General features: G+C 28.9%; 2 protein-coding genes across 5 annotated transcripts; one reads left to right on the top strand and one right to left on the bottom strand.

Moving 5' to 3' along the window:
• Positions 1-416: 416 nt before the first annotated feature.
• Positions 417-6256, bottom strand: LOC117214313 (diphthine--ammonia ligase). Of its 3 annotated transcripts, none has more exons than XM_033460312.1 (13): positions 5982-6250; positions 4960-5163; positions 4704-4888; positions 4560-4633; positions 4251-4431; positions 3977-4068; positions 3815-3905; positions 3568-3742; positions 3331-3498; positions 2919-3220; positions 2283-2610; positions 2121-2222; positions 417-2024 (listed from the first exon to the last, which is right to left on the bottom strand). In XM_033460312.1, the coding sequence occupies exons 2-13, from the start codon at positions 5072-5074 to the stop codon at positions 1747-1749; spliced, it is 2091 nt and encodes a 696-aa protein (XP_033316203.1). In that variant the 5' UTR covers positions 5075-5163; positions 5982-6250; the 3' UTR covers positions 417-1746. The 3 variants fall into 3 exon arrangements, with proteins under 3 accessions (XP_033316203.1, XP_033316202.1, XP_033316201.1); XM_033460311.1 differs by having other exon boundaries at positions 417-2051; positions 5982-6214; XM_033460310.1 differs by having other exon boundaries at positions 1747-2051; positions 6133-6256.
• A 956-nt stretch (positions 6257-7212) lies between these two features.
• Positions 7213-13476, top strand: LOC117214303 (REST corepressor 3). Of its 2 annotated transcripts, XM_033460297.1 has the most exons (10): positions 7213-7457; positions 7984-8052; positions 8173-8247; positions 8321-8535; positions 8617-8799; positions 9487-9597; positions 10114-10202; positions 10521-10695; positions 10821-11135; positions 11201-13476. In XM_033460297.1, exons 1-10 carry the CDS (start codon positions 7355-7357, stop codon positions 11282-11284), a joined length of 1419 nt encoding a protein of 472 aa, XP_033316188.1. In that variant the 5' UTR covers positions 7213-7354; the 3' UTR covers positions 11285-13476. The 2 variants fall into 2 exon arrangements, with proteins under 2 accessions (XP_033316188.1, XP_033316189.1); XM_033460298.1 differs by lacking the exon at positions 9487-9597.
• The last annotated feature ends 1175 nt before the right edge of the window (positions 13477-14651 follow it).

The following is a 14651-nucleotide window of genomic DNA, read 5'->3' on the forward strand; positions in this document are numbered from 1 at the left end:
TTTTCCTTTATGAAGATATTGCTGCAGAATGAATCGAGGAGAAATCAATTTTTTTGTTATATATGAATTGTGTTTATAATTTATCTTCTTTCTTCATTACTTATAGATAGAAATGACATATCATGATAAGAAATAATTATGGGAGAAGACTGCTTCATAGAATTATATAAATTTTCTAATGATTTTTAAGATTTCTTTTTAAATGTACATAATGTGCTGTTTCTTTTTTAATATTTACATTTGTTACATGCATATACACAAGTTCAATAATAACTTATAGAATTAATTTTTATTTGTAAGAAACTTAACAATTTTATAATTTATTAGTACGTTTTCTAAAAAAGCACTGAGAATTAATGCGTATGTATATTGAAGACAAAAAAGGGAGTATAATAAAATATGAAACAAAATAGCAATTTCTTAAAAATATATATCACTTTCTTTATTTTTCTTTGCAATATAATCCTCGGAATAGTATTTTGTTGCGAGAGTTGTATGCCTTGCAAATATCTTTTTACATATTTATAGTAACGCAGTATCCACGTCGTGAACAGTATATTTCATGTTCCTTGTATCAGAATTTTATCTTTCCCTGATATTCACACGTAATTGATAACCAATTGTCGTTTTCGAAACTAATTACATTTTATAATACATTGCAAAAATGTTTTAGATTATTTAATAATATGTACAAGAAAATAAGATGACATAAAAATCGATTAAACAATGTCCAAATTGTAAAATACAAACTTTGGCATATCGTTACATGAATATTATACTGTCAAAAATATTTTAATATATGTATAGCACATCGTTTTTGTACAAGATGTATCTTTAAAACATTAGATCAATTTTGCAGAAACTACCGAGGATTTAAACAATACCTTTTTTGCGAAACACATTTTGTTATATCTTTTTTGCAAAGCTACATGCCTGCCATTCAATATAAAGTCTAAATGATAGCGGAATATCGGCAGCATTTCAAAAGTGAAAGGAGATAATCGTTGAGAAGTGCGTGTTTTAAATTTCCGCTTATCGTTCCAGTCTCCTTTTTTTTCTTTTTTCTCCTTTTTTAAATCTTTTTGGCTAAAATTAGAGAGGGCATAAACTAGGTTTTTTTCATATCTGATGTTAGAATGTATAGTTTCTCCTAATATGTCTGATACATTTTTTTATATTCAGTTTACTTTGAGCGCTACTATAAAAATGACTGTGCACGCTTTCAAATTCTTCCATAAAATCACACACTTAACACTCCGCACGTATCGTGAAATTGTGAAAAATAGAAAATAACTTGAGCAAAAACGAGGCATAGCATACAGCACACGTTATGAGATGGCATAACGTGTTTTACATTATGTAGAACACTTATACTAACGAGACAAAATGACTTAAAATCACTAACGTCTCGTTGACTAGCCGAATATAAATACACTATTGACAGATGTCAAGTGAATTCTGAGCAAACCCAACAAGCAATCAGTAGAAAAGGTGAAAAATAACGTTTACATTCGAGCACTGATACTGCTAAGTAATTATCCTTTAGAATATATAAAGTTTTACAATCGTGGTCGAGTTTCCACATAGCCGTTAATTATTTTCATATTCTTATCAAAATCAATTTGTTCTTGGTTCATATATCTATTGATCGAAATAATTTAAACGGCAAATAAAATCTTTGCAATGTTTATACGAGACAATAATGTTAATGTAAATAATTGACAACGTAAAAACTATTGTTAGGCTTTACTCGTGTCTAATACCGCATATAGATAAAAATGTACTGAAATTATGTAAGTGCGTTGCCGGTATAATAGTAGTGACTAAATTTCGTGTAGAAAATTTAGAAAGAATGTCCTGAATAAAATTCGGTCCTGGCGAACTGCCGACTTTGTAGAAGATGCGTAGATTGCATGTCGGATTTACAGTTTGGGATCCCTTTGTAAGTTTACACAATACATATTCGAGTGCTTCTGTTAGTTCGTTTACAGTTAACTCTGTAGAAGATAAATTCGTCTCCGCGGCTAAATTACCAGTTGAATTGGATGAACCTAATTAGGATAGAATACTTTTTATTTGTTTACGAAAAGTTGTAAAAATATTCAAACAATAATATGTACCAGTGGACATATAACACACAATTGCTGAAACGTTATTTTCGTAATTCCATCTACGCCTTATTGCCACTTTGAAATTGCCTACGCATTTACCAGTCTCTTCATCTGTAAAAAAATGAGTTTTAAAAATATTGCTTAATAAAGATTAGTCCTTCATATACTTACATTCAAATCTATTATTATCTCTATGAGCCCAAACGCACCATTCAACCTGAGCACCACGTGGAAGATTCGGTACAACGATGTAATCCACAATAGCATTATTTGTTCGCTTCTCCCATTCCTTTCGTGCATCTGGTATATAACTAGAATGAGTCAAAAAACAAATACCTTGCACAATATCCCTGAGTTGCGTATTCGAGTCCATAGCTTTAACAATACGATCTATATGCCTCAACGTTAAACGACATTGCCTTTTAATATTTAAGTCCAGAATAGTCATACTACCAGGCACCAGTGGTATTTGGCCAGCAACTGAGATAATATCACCCACCTATCAAATAAGCAATTAAAATTTTTGTTGTGAAAAATGACATAGTTATTTTTTTTATATATATATTGATTAAAATAGATTCAGAATTATTAGTAAGTGTCATTTAAATGTTTTTTTATATTACTTATTAAATGTTCAATTTCTTATTTTCATTCTAAAAAATTTTATTTTGTTTACCTCACTGTTATGTTTCTTTTGTAAACCAGATGTGTGTGCGTGCGCGTATGAATGCGCACATACACACATTTTGTCTACATATACACACAGAGACGCGCACGCAAATTGGTTTGTAACGGTAGTACACTCACACGAACAGCTTGAGAATAAGGACCAATGTTTGCAGGTGCCCAGTGACTTATGCTCTGAACATGCATTGTATGTCGTTTGTGAATTTTCTTATCACCACAGTCTTGAGTTTCTTTATAGGCTATAGCATCAAGTACAACATGTATATTTAACGGACATTCCACACATACACGAACTGGTGGATTTGTTTTGTTCAAACATGAGATATAAACCTCGTTTATAGATATGTAATTCGACATATCTTTTATATATAACGTTACGGCAACGATGTCCGATATTTGAAGATTTTCCTTTTTGACTAGACCTAGACAGTCGATACGTGTGTTTTATCAATCTACATCAAATCCAAAATACGATATTACACGAAAAAAAAATTAACTAAAAGATGATTTAAAAAACTTAAAGTTTACCTACTGCTTAATTTCTCCAATGCTTCTCGCATCGCAGATTTAGCATCCGGATGTTTACCAGCGATACCGCCAAACCAGAACCAGCCGGTTTGATTTCTGTTTACTACTGGCACATCAGGATAGTCTTCTTCCTCATATAAAATTTCCATAGGACTTGGTGGGTTAAATTGACCTATTATTGTTGTAAATTGAATTAATTTATTATGTGATAAACAAGATAATCTGATCGATTAAAATTTACCAGAATTCGAAGTTCTTAGATTATTGTCTGTACAATCATGTTCATCGTTTTCATCTTCCGATAAATTACAGCCGTCATGTAATTCTGGTCCAACTATTTCTGTAATGTAATCAGATGGGGTTTTAATAGGAACATTTTTTAATCTTTCTTGTAACGTTAATCCTTCTAGACCATCCTGAAAAAGTTTTTCTTGATTACTTATGGATTTATTCTGAGATTCATAAAAATATAAAATATTTCAACATACATTTTTTTCTTGTACATGAATTTTTTTAAAGTTTATATATCCAACGGGTGCTATGTTATCATTTGAGTGAACTACACTTTCATATTCATCTCTAGAATAAAATAAAAAGTACATATATGTACTCGTTTTACATTCATGTTGATAATAAATTTGAGAACTTACATTACAATACTTTTACTAAATAAGGGGCAATCTAATATAAAGGTTTCATATTCTCCTCCCTCTCCACATATGTTAACACCATATTTTTCTTTCTATAAGTAAACATATAGCTATTAACATAACATATATATATCTACTCGTTTACAATTTCAATAAGTTTTCTTTGCATATACTTTTTTTATATGAGCTATTTATATTTGGAATACTTCCAATATAAGATGAAATCAAAGGAGACTCTTTTGTATTAAATTAATCATTAAGACATTTTACTTACTATTTTGGCAAGATGGGATTGCATTTCAGAAAGTGATTTACCCAAATGCCTTGGTTCAAGGCCTAAAGCTGCCACCTTGATTATAACTGCATTTACAGAACTTTCTATCATTTCTTTTAACAATTCATCTTGGTCTCTTCTCCATAGATATGATAGAGAAACAAGTCCTAAACGACTACATCTGAAAATAAACTTTCAATACATTAGATATTTTTGTCTTTATCAAATTAAAAAATAAAATTTTTATTTTCTGTTTCATAAACTTTTTCATAAGAATTAAATATTTAAAAATTTGCATTAAATAATTACACATTTTCCACACGAATTCGTTGATAATCACTCAGAATAGCTCCTGATGAAACAGCTTCTATATTTTCTTTTTCCTAAGGAGTCAACAAAGTTAAAATAATTAAACTAACAAAATTATCCTATAATGTATTTTTTATATCTTACCTTCACTTTACTTAACAACCTAAAGAGATCTTCAACTTCATCATTTTCTGTTGGATAATAATACTTTTCTTGCATTTTTGACCTACCAAAGGTTGGTTCACGATACATTGGTAAACCTATAGCTTCTGCAATGTATTCGACACCTTGATATCCAACAGTTTGAAACATAAATGAATCTAGTTCATCTATAAATCAGTTGTTTCATTAGTTATAATATATTTAAATAGATTGAAAGATTTTATCAGTTATTATTTACCCTTTCCAACAGGATATAAATTAGCTAGGGCCACAATATCATGGCCTGCAGCTATACATTGCATCATATTAAAGCATGAGTCTTTACCACCACTGACTAGTGCAACAACCCTCATTTTGTTTAATTTACACTAGAATCTCTCAAAAAAGCTTACCAAGAGCTTAGAGTAAAGTTAAATCTCAATATATTGTTTCAGACAAACATCTGTAATAAAGCAATAAAAAAAATCCAATGATAATGATAATCTTATCATACTAACATGTCAAATGTAGAAATAATTTTTTATGACAATAGACAAATAAGATTATAAATGGTTTTTTAGATACTATGTATATCTATATGTATGTATAAATGTATAAACAGATACAGAAAAAATAGCTTAATAACCCAAATATTTATAAAGAATCGTTCCTTTATTTGCAACATTTATATGAGGACAAGCTATTTAAATATAGATTAACAAATACTTACTACTGAGGCTAAGAAAATATCTAAACTACAAACAACATAATGATAGGAGCTTGTAACATATTTTAGATTACATATGTATATATACTACTTGCAAATATATATTAAGCCAAAATTAAATTTATAATGTATGTACACAGATGTTTATCTTGAATGATCTAATATATAAATAATACAATAAGCATTATTATTTTTCAATAAATATTTAAGAATATATTCAGGAAAGTTCTTTTTTTCTTTTCTTAATTCTAACATGTTTTCAATAGAGAAAAAGATATGTACTATCGTAATGAATAAAATCTCGTAGGACAGAAGCACAAAAAGGATATCAGATATTCAATTTAACTTATTAATATGTGTAACAATTGGCTGGTGAACAAAAATTAATCACTGTACTATTCTAAACAGTAAACGTCACATAATCCGAAAAAATGTAGACAGAACCTAGATTCTTTTTAGAAGGGTTATAGAACTTGATGTGAAATAAAATATCTAACATTAATGAGATGTTAAGGAAAAAATCAGCTATTACTAAGGAAAAAAAGAATACCTACGGAGAGATTTTTTGGTTATTGCCGATCTCGGCTAAACGAGAAATATTACGGAATGACGCCCAGCAATGAATTGCACGGGGAACGCAAACAATAATTTCGAACTTATGTATGCTAAAATAAACTCTAAATTCTCAACAAATGTAATATTTACATTAAATTGGCGATGAAAGTTCCTTACACGGCAAAGTCTATCAGAGACTGCGATTGCTTGATAGTGGCGCCTCTTAGTGATAAAACTTTCAACATAAACCGTAGAATTGAGGTTATGACTTATTTTAATTCTATGATTATTTATAACAATTATTAAACAATTTACTTTCTGTATTCGTCCTTAATATACGTTACATTTACTATTATCACAAGCTAATATTTACAATTTGGCGAATTTGTTACAAAAATTGATGTAGTCTACGAAAAATTCTCGGACATAATTCGTGCCACTGTACCTCGTGACATCATCAATGTATAAAGTATATCGATGTCTCGTTATTTCAATCTGCTTCTATGCTATAATTTACTGATTGTGATATAACTTAAACCAAATTGTAATTTAATCGTAATTCCTTCCTTTTTATATATATTTATTTATAATTTTTCATACATCCATCTACATCATAAAATAAGAATATGATTTGTTGCAAAGATAAAATATATAGCATCAAATACCAAATGTGTATTGTAATACAGTTGGGATGAAATAATTTTCTAATCCATGCTTTCTCGAATTACATAACTTCAAGTCATTTGTTTATTACCATCAGTATCATTTGTTTAGGGTTTTATCTGGCGTATTCCAAATATAGTTATAGGATAGATTATTGAAATTAATATGTATGTCTTCATTCATGATTCGATAAAATAATAATATATTTTGTACAATATAACAATATTTTACAATTATAATTGTTCATTTTTTGAAAATAAATAGATTTTTCTGAATTGATTCAAAACGTTATGTATTTTTATATATAAGTAATATAATTGTGTTAAAAATCGAATGTTTTATTATTTTTGCATGTATAAATAAAATTGTTTTGCTTAAGTTATGTATAAATTCAATTGAAAATACTTGTATCATAATTACAAAGAAATTATTGCAAATATTCGTTTTTTTTTTTAAATACGATTCATTTCGAAATACATTGAAAATATACGTTGCCATCTTTACTTAGTAAATCGTTGACCAATCGGATCACTTTCATAAGCAGCCATTTTACTTTCGCTACGGTCGCACGAAGCGTGAGTCGAATTCTACCGAACACGGTGTAGTTTCAAGCTATCGCCTGCAACGCAGGTTTTGCTGATTTTCCGTACAAAAATCTCTTTGCTAGGGTAATAATTTGATACAAAGTAAATCGAAGAAAAGTTGGAGGATGGTTCTGGCAGAGAGAAACTCAGAAAATGTTAGAAATGGGCGCAGATCGAGGGGCCCCAGCCCTAATGGACAGACGGAATCTTCGAGCGAAGAAGACGGAGGTACTAATTTCATATTGCACTTCAATTAGTATTATAATTAGCGTGATCTTCTTAATCCTTATTTCAATCGATATATCATAAATATACAATAACTCTAAGAATATATTCTCCTTTGGAAGTTTGCATACTTTTATATTGATCGAACGCGAAAATCCGTAAGGATCTTCAAACAGCGCGCCCCACTTTTCCTCTTTTTAAGCTTCTCCCATTTTCAGCCAATTCCTGTGAATATCTCTATGAAACAATTTTAATTCACTTTTTCGGTATTATTGAACTTTTATTTCTATATATCGTTGTAATAATATATTATTTTTTTTAATCGAACTAAATGAAGTATAATTGAGTCTTTATATATGTAATTGTGTATTAAAATAATTTGTAGCTATTACTGTATATTATCAATAAAATATAAATTAAAAAAACATTTTTGGAACTTCATGTTTTAACAAACTATACAATAAGTTCACTTATATTTTTCCATTAATTTGAAATTTCTATATTTTTAAAAAATTATAATTTCTTTAAGTTCCAGCAGAGAAAATCCGTGTTGGGAGGGATTATCAAGTTATTGTTCCAGAATTTGTTCCAGTCAGTGGTATGTTATTTAAACAGAATTATTAATTTCAGGTTCTTTTTACATATACATTGTAATTTTAAAAAAAGTTTCTTTCAAATTCATATTTTCACTTTCATAATTATATATTTTATATTTTAGAACGCCGATTAGATCAGTGTCCTGATAGAGCATTATTGGTATGGTCTCCTACTACTGATATACCTGATCAAAAATGTAAATATCAACTGTTTTATTCATTTGATTTTTTATAATACATATATCATACAAATTTCTCTTTTCTTTATAGTGGATGAATATATCATATTAGCAAAGGAAAAGTATGGCTATAATGGAGAACAAGCATTAGGAATGTTATTTTGGCACAAACATAACTTAGAGCGTGCTGTATTAGATTTAGCGAATTTTACACCATTCCCTGATGAATGGACAGTAGAGGACAAAGTTCTTTTTGAACAAGCATTTCAGTTTCATGGGAAAAGCTTCCATCGAATTCGTCAAATGGTAGAATCTTTCCTGAATTAAAAATTAAAAAATACAAGAATTATATAAAAAATTGGTAATTTTTTTGTCTTATATTTACAGTTACCAGATAAATCTATTGCCAGCCTTGTTAAATATTATTATAGCTGGAAAAAGACACGGACTAGAACATCACTAATGGATAGACAAGCAAGGAAACTAACGAGTGGTGGGAAAGAAGGAGAAAATGGTAGTGAAAATGGGAGTGAATTAGGTTCCAATACAGACAGTGAATCAGAAGAAAAAGTAAGACATATTTTTCAGATATTTAACAAATGCATGCACTTGATGTCCATGAAAAAGAATAAATTTTCTCTCTCTCTTTCTATCTAGAATAATATTTCATATTATAAAATATCATAAAATATCAGTTTTTAAATATTTTAGTAATTACAAATATAAAATTGTGTTTTATTAATTAGAATAACAAATTTATTTTCGTTGCTTGTTAACTTTTTTTACAAACAAAGTTAAAGCTTTTTGTTTCCATTTTAATTTTGCTATCTTTTTTTATCACGTTATGTTAAGTAAATTAACGTTTGTGCTATTGCGTGTGGTAGTGTTCTCCTCTTGCTGCATTTTAATGCCATGGCACTGGCTCAAAATCGTACATATCTAATATGCAGTAATATGCGTCTAAAAAATGTATCCACACGGTAACGTATTCCATGCGGTGAATAATACGAAAATGATAAAAACACTGATCTACAATTGGTAAAAATTATCAGAACTATGAGTTAAGAGACGAATATGGAATGAACTAATATAATGTAAAAAAATGCAACTTAGATATATTAATATTAAACTTCTATTTTTTGTATCTTAATAATTTTCTGAACTATTAAAAAGATCTATATAACATCAGTAATACAAGACTAAAGCTAGTTAAATTATCGTTGCATCGTGTATGAACGTAAATGTGGAACGTTCTAGAAATGGACGATCCACCGCGGAATACGTCGTGGAAAGAACCAAGCTGTGCCAGGAAGCCAAGGCACTGACGCCAAAGCCCCATCCGACTCGGAAAACGCCCCTCAGGTTCAGGTACTCAGCCTAAACCTTACCCTGTTGCATAGCATAGTATGCTTATTATATTTTGCTATTATTTTTACCGTCCCGTATTTATTATTTCTCTGCCCTACATATTTTTTTTTTTATTTATCAAAAAGAACAAAATTTTGCGAAAGTAATCTACATAGTAGAATTGATAGGCTGAAACCTTACTGAGGAAAAAATGTTGAAGCCCAAAAATTATCTAATACAAGGGAGATCTAAATATCTCATGAACTTATTAATTCGAAAGAAATTATTGGCTTTTTATTACTTAAAAGTTTGATTAAAATAATAAAACTATAAAAAGTTCGGAGCTTCTAATTTTTTATGGCGGGCCGAATTAACGTTTCTAGATAGAATTTTAAATACTCTCATGTATATATTTCATTCTTTTCGTAATAAAAAATTTCTAAAGATTAGTTTAGTTACATGTTAGATAAATATTAACGGATGGAAAGGGTGGGGGGATTGTCAGAATATATTTTAAAAGGGTATTATGTGTTGTAGGGCTCGTGTAGCAACTGTGGCGTTGCTTGTCATAGTGTTCGTGCGACGCCGAAAGGACATGCGTGTCACAGCTGCTATCTGCACTGGAGGTCAGTGAGCGCAAGTTAAATAAAATTTCAATAATTGAGAAACTATTAGAACTTTTCTTAAAATTAGAATGTTCATGCATATATTTCATCATGAATTAAAGAATTATAGGAAATTAATTTTATATATTTAATGAGTAAAGTAATAATACATGTATCACAAAACTTTTTAAAATATACTTTCATAAGAATGCATGAGCATTCTTATTTATGTTAGTTAATTTTAAAGGAAGTTCCAAGAACAAAGTAATTGTAGATCAGATATATCACTGATAAGAAAATATTAGAAGTATACATTACAAATTTATTTAAATGATTTAGGCGAACTGGTGTAGCAAGACCATTAAGTTCCATGCCAGGTCGAACAAATAAAAGAAAACCACCTCGCGGTCTCGTTGTTAATCACGATGATTTAGCAGCATTGGCTGGTCAACCCAATCAAGCAAACAACAGTTTACAAGCGATTGACACCGAAATTGTTAGCCTAAAACGCCAAGTACGTTTTACAATAAAATAATATGAAACGTGTGGATACATTTTTATATGGAAAATCTATATAATTTATTGTTCGATTAAGAAAATCTGAGTTAGCTGAATAAAATTTTTAATTTTAATACACAGATACAATCAAACAAACAGCAAGTAAGCGCATTGAAACGTAAAACAACTGATGGTATTGATGATTTACGACCACCGGAAGTATCCAGCCGTATAAATGCTCGTTGGACAAATGATGAATTGCTCTTGGCCGTTCAAGGTGTCCGAAAATATGGGAAAGATTTTTCTGCGATTGCTGATGTAATCGGAACTAAAACAGAAGCTCATTTGCGGTCATTCTTTGTAAATTATCGACGAAGGTATAATTTAGATGCTGTCTTGAAAGAATATGAAGCTGAAAACGGTCCAATATTAATTGACGATGAAAAAGAAGAAAAGGTAAAATATTTACAACTTATTCTGCTTACGTTATTAGTAGATATTATTGGATATCAATGTTTCAGATGGATGTGGATCAGCCTAATGAAACAGCAGAGTCATCTCAAAAAACGAAATCATCCGTAGGTCTTGGACAAACTGCTAAATAACAAATGACTATACTTTTGAATACCGGCAAACGCGAAAAGAATAATCACAGGCACTTTGATCATCGATAATATTCTGTAAAAGGTATTTGTTCATAAGTCAGTTTGCAATTTTTATTTTTAATTTTACTACGTTATGCAATACTAATGCAATACTGCATTAGAAACATCAACTACAAGCAACAGTTTTCATTGAACTTATCCGTGAATCAATAATTCATAGAAAGGAATAGGAATAAATTAATAGGAACAAAAATATGTGAATTTATTTAGCTAAACTTAGTTTTGCGTATGTCTAATATGGATTTTATTAAGCAATATGGAAGAAACGTAATTCTATTAAAGACATCTAGTATATAATTCTAAGCATAGATAAATTAGATTAAAGATGAATACATCCAAGTGTGAATAATAAGTATGTCTGCAACATCCATTGTACATAATCATGGATGCATAATAAGTTTCTTTCAAATAAATCAACTGTATTATGTAGCATATAATATTTGTAGATATACATAAGGGACATCGAAGTCCCATTTTAAATGAAAGTAATTTAAAAAACAAAATTATTCACTTTAAACGAAGAAAGATTCAAACATTAATAAATGAATGAAAGATTGATGCAATTGTAAACATATTGAAAAAATGCTATAGTTTACAACATTCAGAAAGTCAGGTATGGTTCAGTAACTTCGATTTCATATGCGAATAATCAACGGTCTTCAACGATTTTTTATCTATGCTCAAATATTAACTAGATATTATTCTAACGATTTGTCGCTACAATGAAGCTGTGTTTGTATTAATTTCAAGTTTTGCATGCACTTTATGTCGACTTATATCCTGTATATTTAATTTTTTATAAAATGTTTATAAAAAATATACATGATCTATGTTACGAAACTTAGAGTAAAAAGAATATATAGATAAGAACAAAATATAGAGAGCAATCACTTATTTATATTCCATTTATGTAAAATGTTCTTAAACAGTTTTCATGATTATTTTGTAATTCTATAAATCGGAAAAGAATTCTTGTCTTGTGCCTATGCATTTTTGGGCGTATGAAAATGAAGGAAAGAACAGTAAAATTTAAAAATATTCAATTTTAAAAATTGAGAAGATATTTCTCTTCTTTCCCCACTGCTTCCTATTTATATAATATGTATTCAAAGTATAACATTGAAATTTAGCGAGAATTAGACAATCTTCCATTCTTTATTAAAGTAAATAAAAATTTGGAGAACAAGAGAAATTCTTCCAACTTTTAAATTTTTCATATAATTGATTATGAACACTTGAAACTGTAACAATTTCATACTGTTCAAATCATTCGCACGTATATTATGATTCACATCATTTGTGAAGGTACTAGCAAAAATTTAATGCAATCATTGCCAAGTTATTTTACGTAAAAATGAAATCAATGATCGCGTTGAATGATATATTATTAAAAGAATAATGCTCAAGGAAATAATACAATTTCATTCACATTTTAACAAAAAATATTTAATATTTTATTAAAATACATCACAATAGAAATTTTTTTATTAGTTTTATAGAATATCAAACTTGAGAGATTGAAAATCGAATATATCAAATTGAAAAGAATATATTTTTATGGCTTGCTGCTGCATACTCAATCCATGTGTATAAAAAACAAAAAGAAAAAAATAATGGTTCCTGATATTTCTATTGTATTATGCAAAATTATGTGTATACTAAAATTGTCTGTACTTCAAACTGACGGTGCTCCTATATTTAAAAGCACAACATTTTGTACTCCTATAAAAAGGGAGTATTTTACTTGTATAATAGAAAATTATATTGAATAATTTTAATTCGACAAAATCTTTATACAAAAAAGGTGTTTTTTATAAATTTGCCGAAATGCTTGTGTAATCTTAAATATTCGAACAAATAAGTGTATGTATATTAATCCGTATACACAATTCTATCTTAGAAGAAATTATGTCGTGAATTTTCTAGGTTTTAATAATAATTGTAAAAGATATAAATTTAGTTTGGAAGAAATAATTATTATTAGACATCATTCTCAAGATAAACTTACTTCCAATGATTTTTTACTGTTTTGCGAAAGAACATTTAAACATCATATACCTGTAACTTTGCTTATAGTTTCATGTGTACATCCACATTTACTATTAATAGCAATAGCAATAAGACCGTTAGTTTAATGTTTGTCTAGGGTAGAGTCTACTACTTAATGTTAACTGTTTGAGTCTCAGAGGTCTTTGAAAAAATAGGGTCGAAAAATCCCGAAGAGCGCGATAGCGTTTGTCTTAATCAATTGCGAAGAGAAACAAGCGGCGCAATAGCGCTCATCATATTTGTTATTTTTATGAAATATTATATAATTTTATTAAATTATATTATATTATATTTTTATGAAATTATTATATATGCATACTATAAGTTTATAAATATTTCAAGTTTTGTTCAATGACAATTATTGAGAAGATAACAATGAAATACAAAGTACCATTAGTCGTCCGTAACGTTCAAATGTACTGGGACTTTTCGACACAAAATCTAAACAGCGCGATCACGCTACTTGGGATTCAAACGGTTAATAAAAAAAAAAAAACACTCGCAAGCGTGTGTGCACGATTTCTTTAACAAAAGATGGTATTCTTGAAAATGATTATGAGATTAGGTACACCGTAGAAATTATTATATAACATGGATGTAAATAGAAATGATCACCAAAGAAATTTACTATAATCGTTAGTGACATATCACGAAGGCGGATGAAATAGCCGACAAAGACTATCTCGTCAAACAAATAGTTTGCAAAACTCAAATGAAAAAGTATATAGTACGATTAGAAGTAAATAGAAAATGATTTGAAATCTTCTGTTCCTTTTTTAATACAATATTCCATTCAAGCATAATGTAATGATTGTAAAATATTAAAACTTTTAATGAATAGTACCTACATAGAAAAGCATTTGAATTTACTTGTGTAATAAGTAAGGAAAAGTTAACTTTCAAAAATATTCAATGAAAAATAATCTGTTATGTTCTGATCGTTTTCATATTTTTAGTACGTGCAATTTTTTCACACACGAAAGCATGGCGCAGTGTTCAAATATATTATTAAATATAAGCTTTCATAGTTTAAGATTGAAGAAGGAAGTCACATTCAAATATTTTGCTATGTGGATGTTCTCTTTTCCTGCTAAAGGAACTTCTTTCTTCAATACTTCTTTAATTACGAATGCATTTAAACAAAAGATGATGGGCTGTCAGCGAATAAAGGATGTTTCAAACGAATGAACTTGCTTGATGTCCAGATATACTTTTGAAATTGAATTTTTGTAATTTTATATATACTATATATATTGCC

Source organism: Bombus bifarius, unplaced genomic scaffold (genome assembly GCF_011952205.1).
Source record: "Bombus bifarius isolate JDL3187 unplaced genomic scaffold, Bbif_JDL3187 scf7180000009200, whole genome shotgun sequence".
Lineage (NCBI taxonomy): Eukaryota > Metazoa > Arthropoda > Insecta > Hymenoptera > Apidae > Bombus > Bombus bifarius.

Coding starts and splice junctions, on each gene's coding strand:
- LOC117214313 (XM_033460311.1), bottom strand. CDS start 5,074: ATGAGGGTTGTTGCACTAGTCAGTGGTGGTAAAGACTCATGCTTTAAT. Junction 4,432..4,559: donor CGAATTCGTGTGGAAAATGT/GTAATTATTTAA, acceptor GTTTATTTTCAG/ATGTAGTCGTTTAGGACTTG. Junction 3,221..3,330: donor AGCATTGGAGAAATTAAGCA/GTAGGTAAACTT, acceptor TCGACTGTCTAG/GTCTAGTCAAAAAGGAAAAT.
- LOC117214303 (XM_033460297.1), top strand. CDS start 7,355: ATGGTTCTGGCAGAGAGAAACTCAGAAAATGTTAGAAATGGGCGCAGA. Junction 7,458..7,983: donor TTCGAGCGAAGAAGACGGAG/GTACTAATTTCA, acceptor AATTTCTTTAAG/TTCCAGCAGAGAAAATCCGT. Junction 8,536..8,616: donor TCCATCGAATTCGTCAAATG/GTAGAATCTTTC, acceptor TTATATTTACAG/TTACCAGATAAATCTATTGC.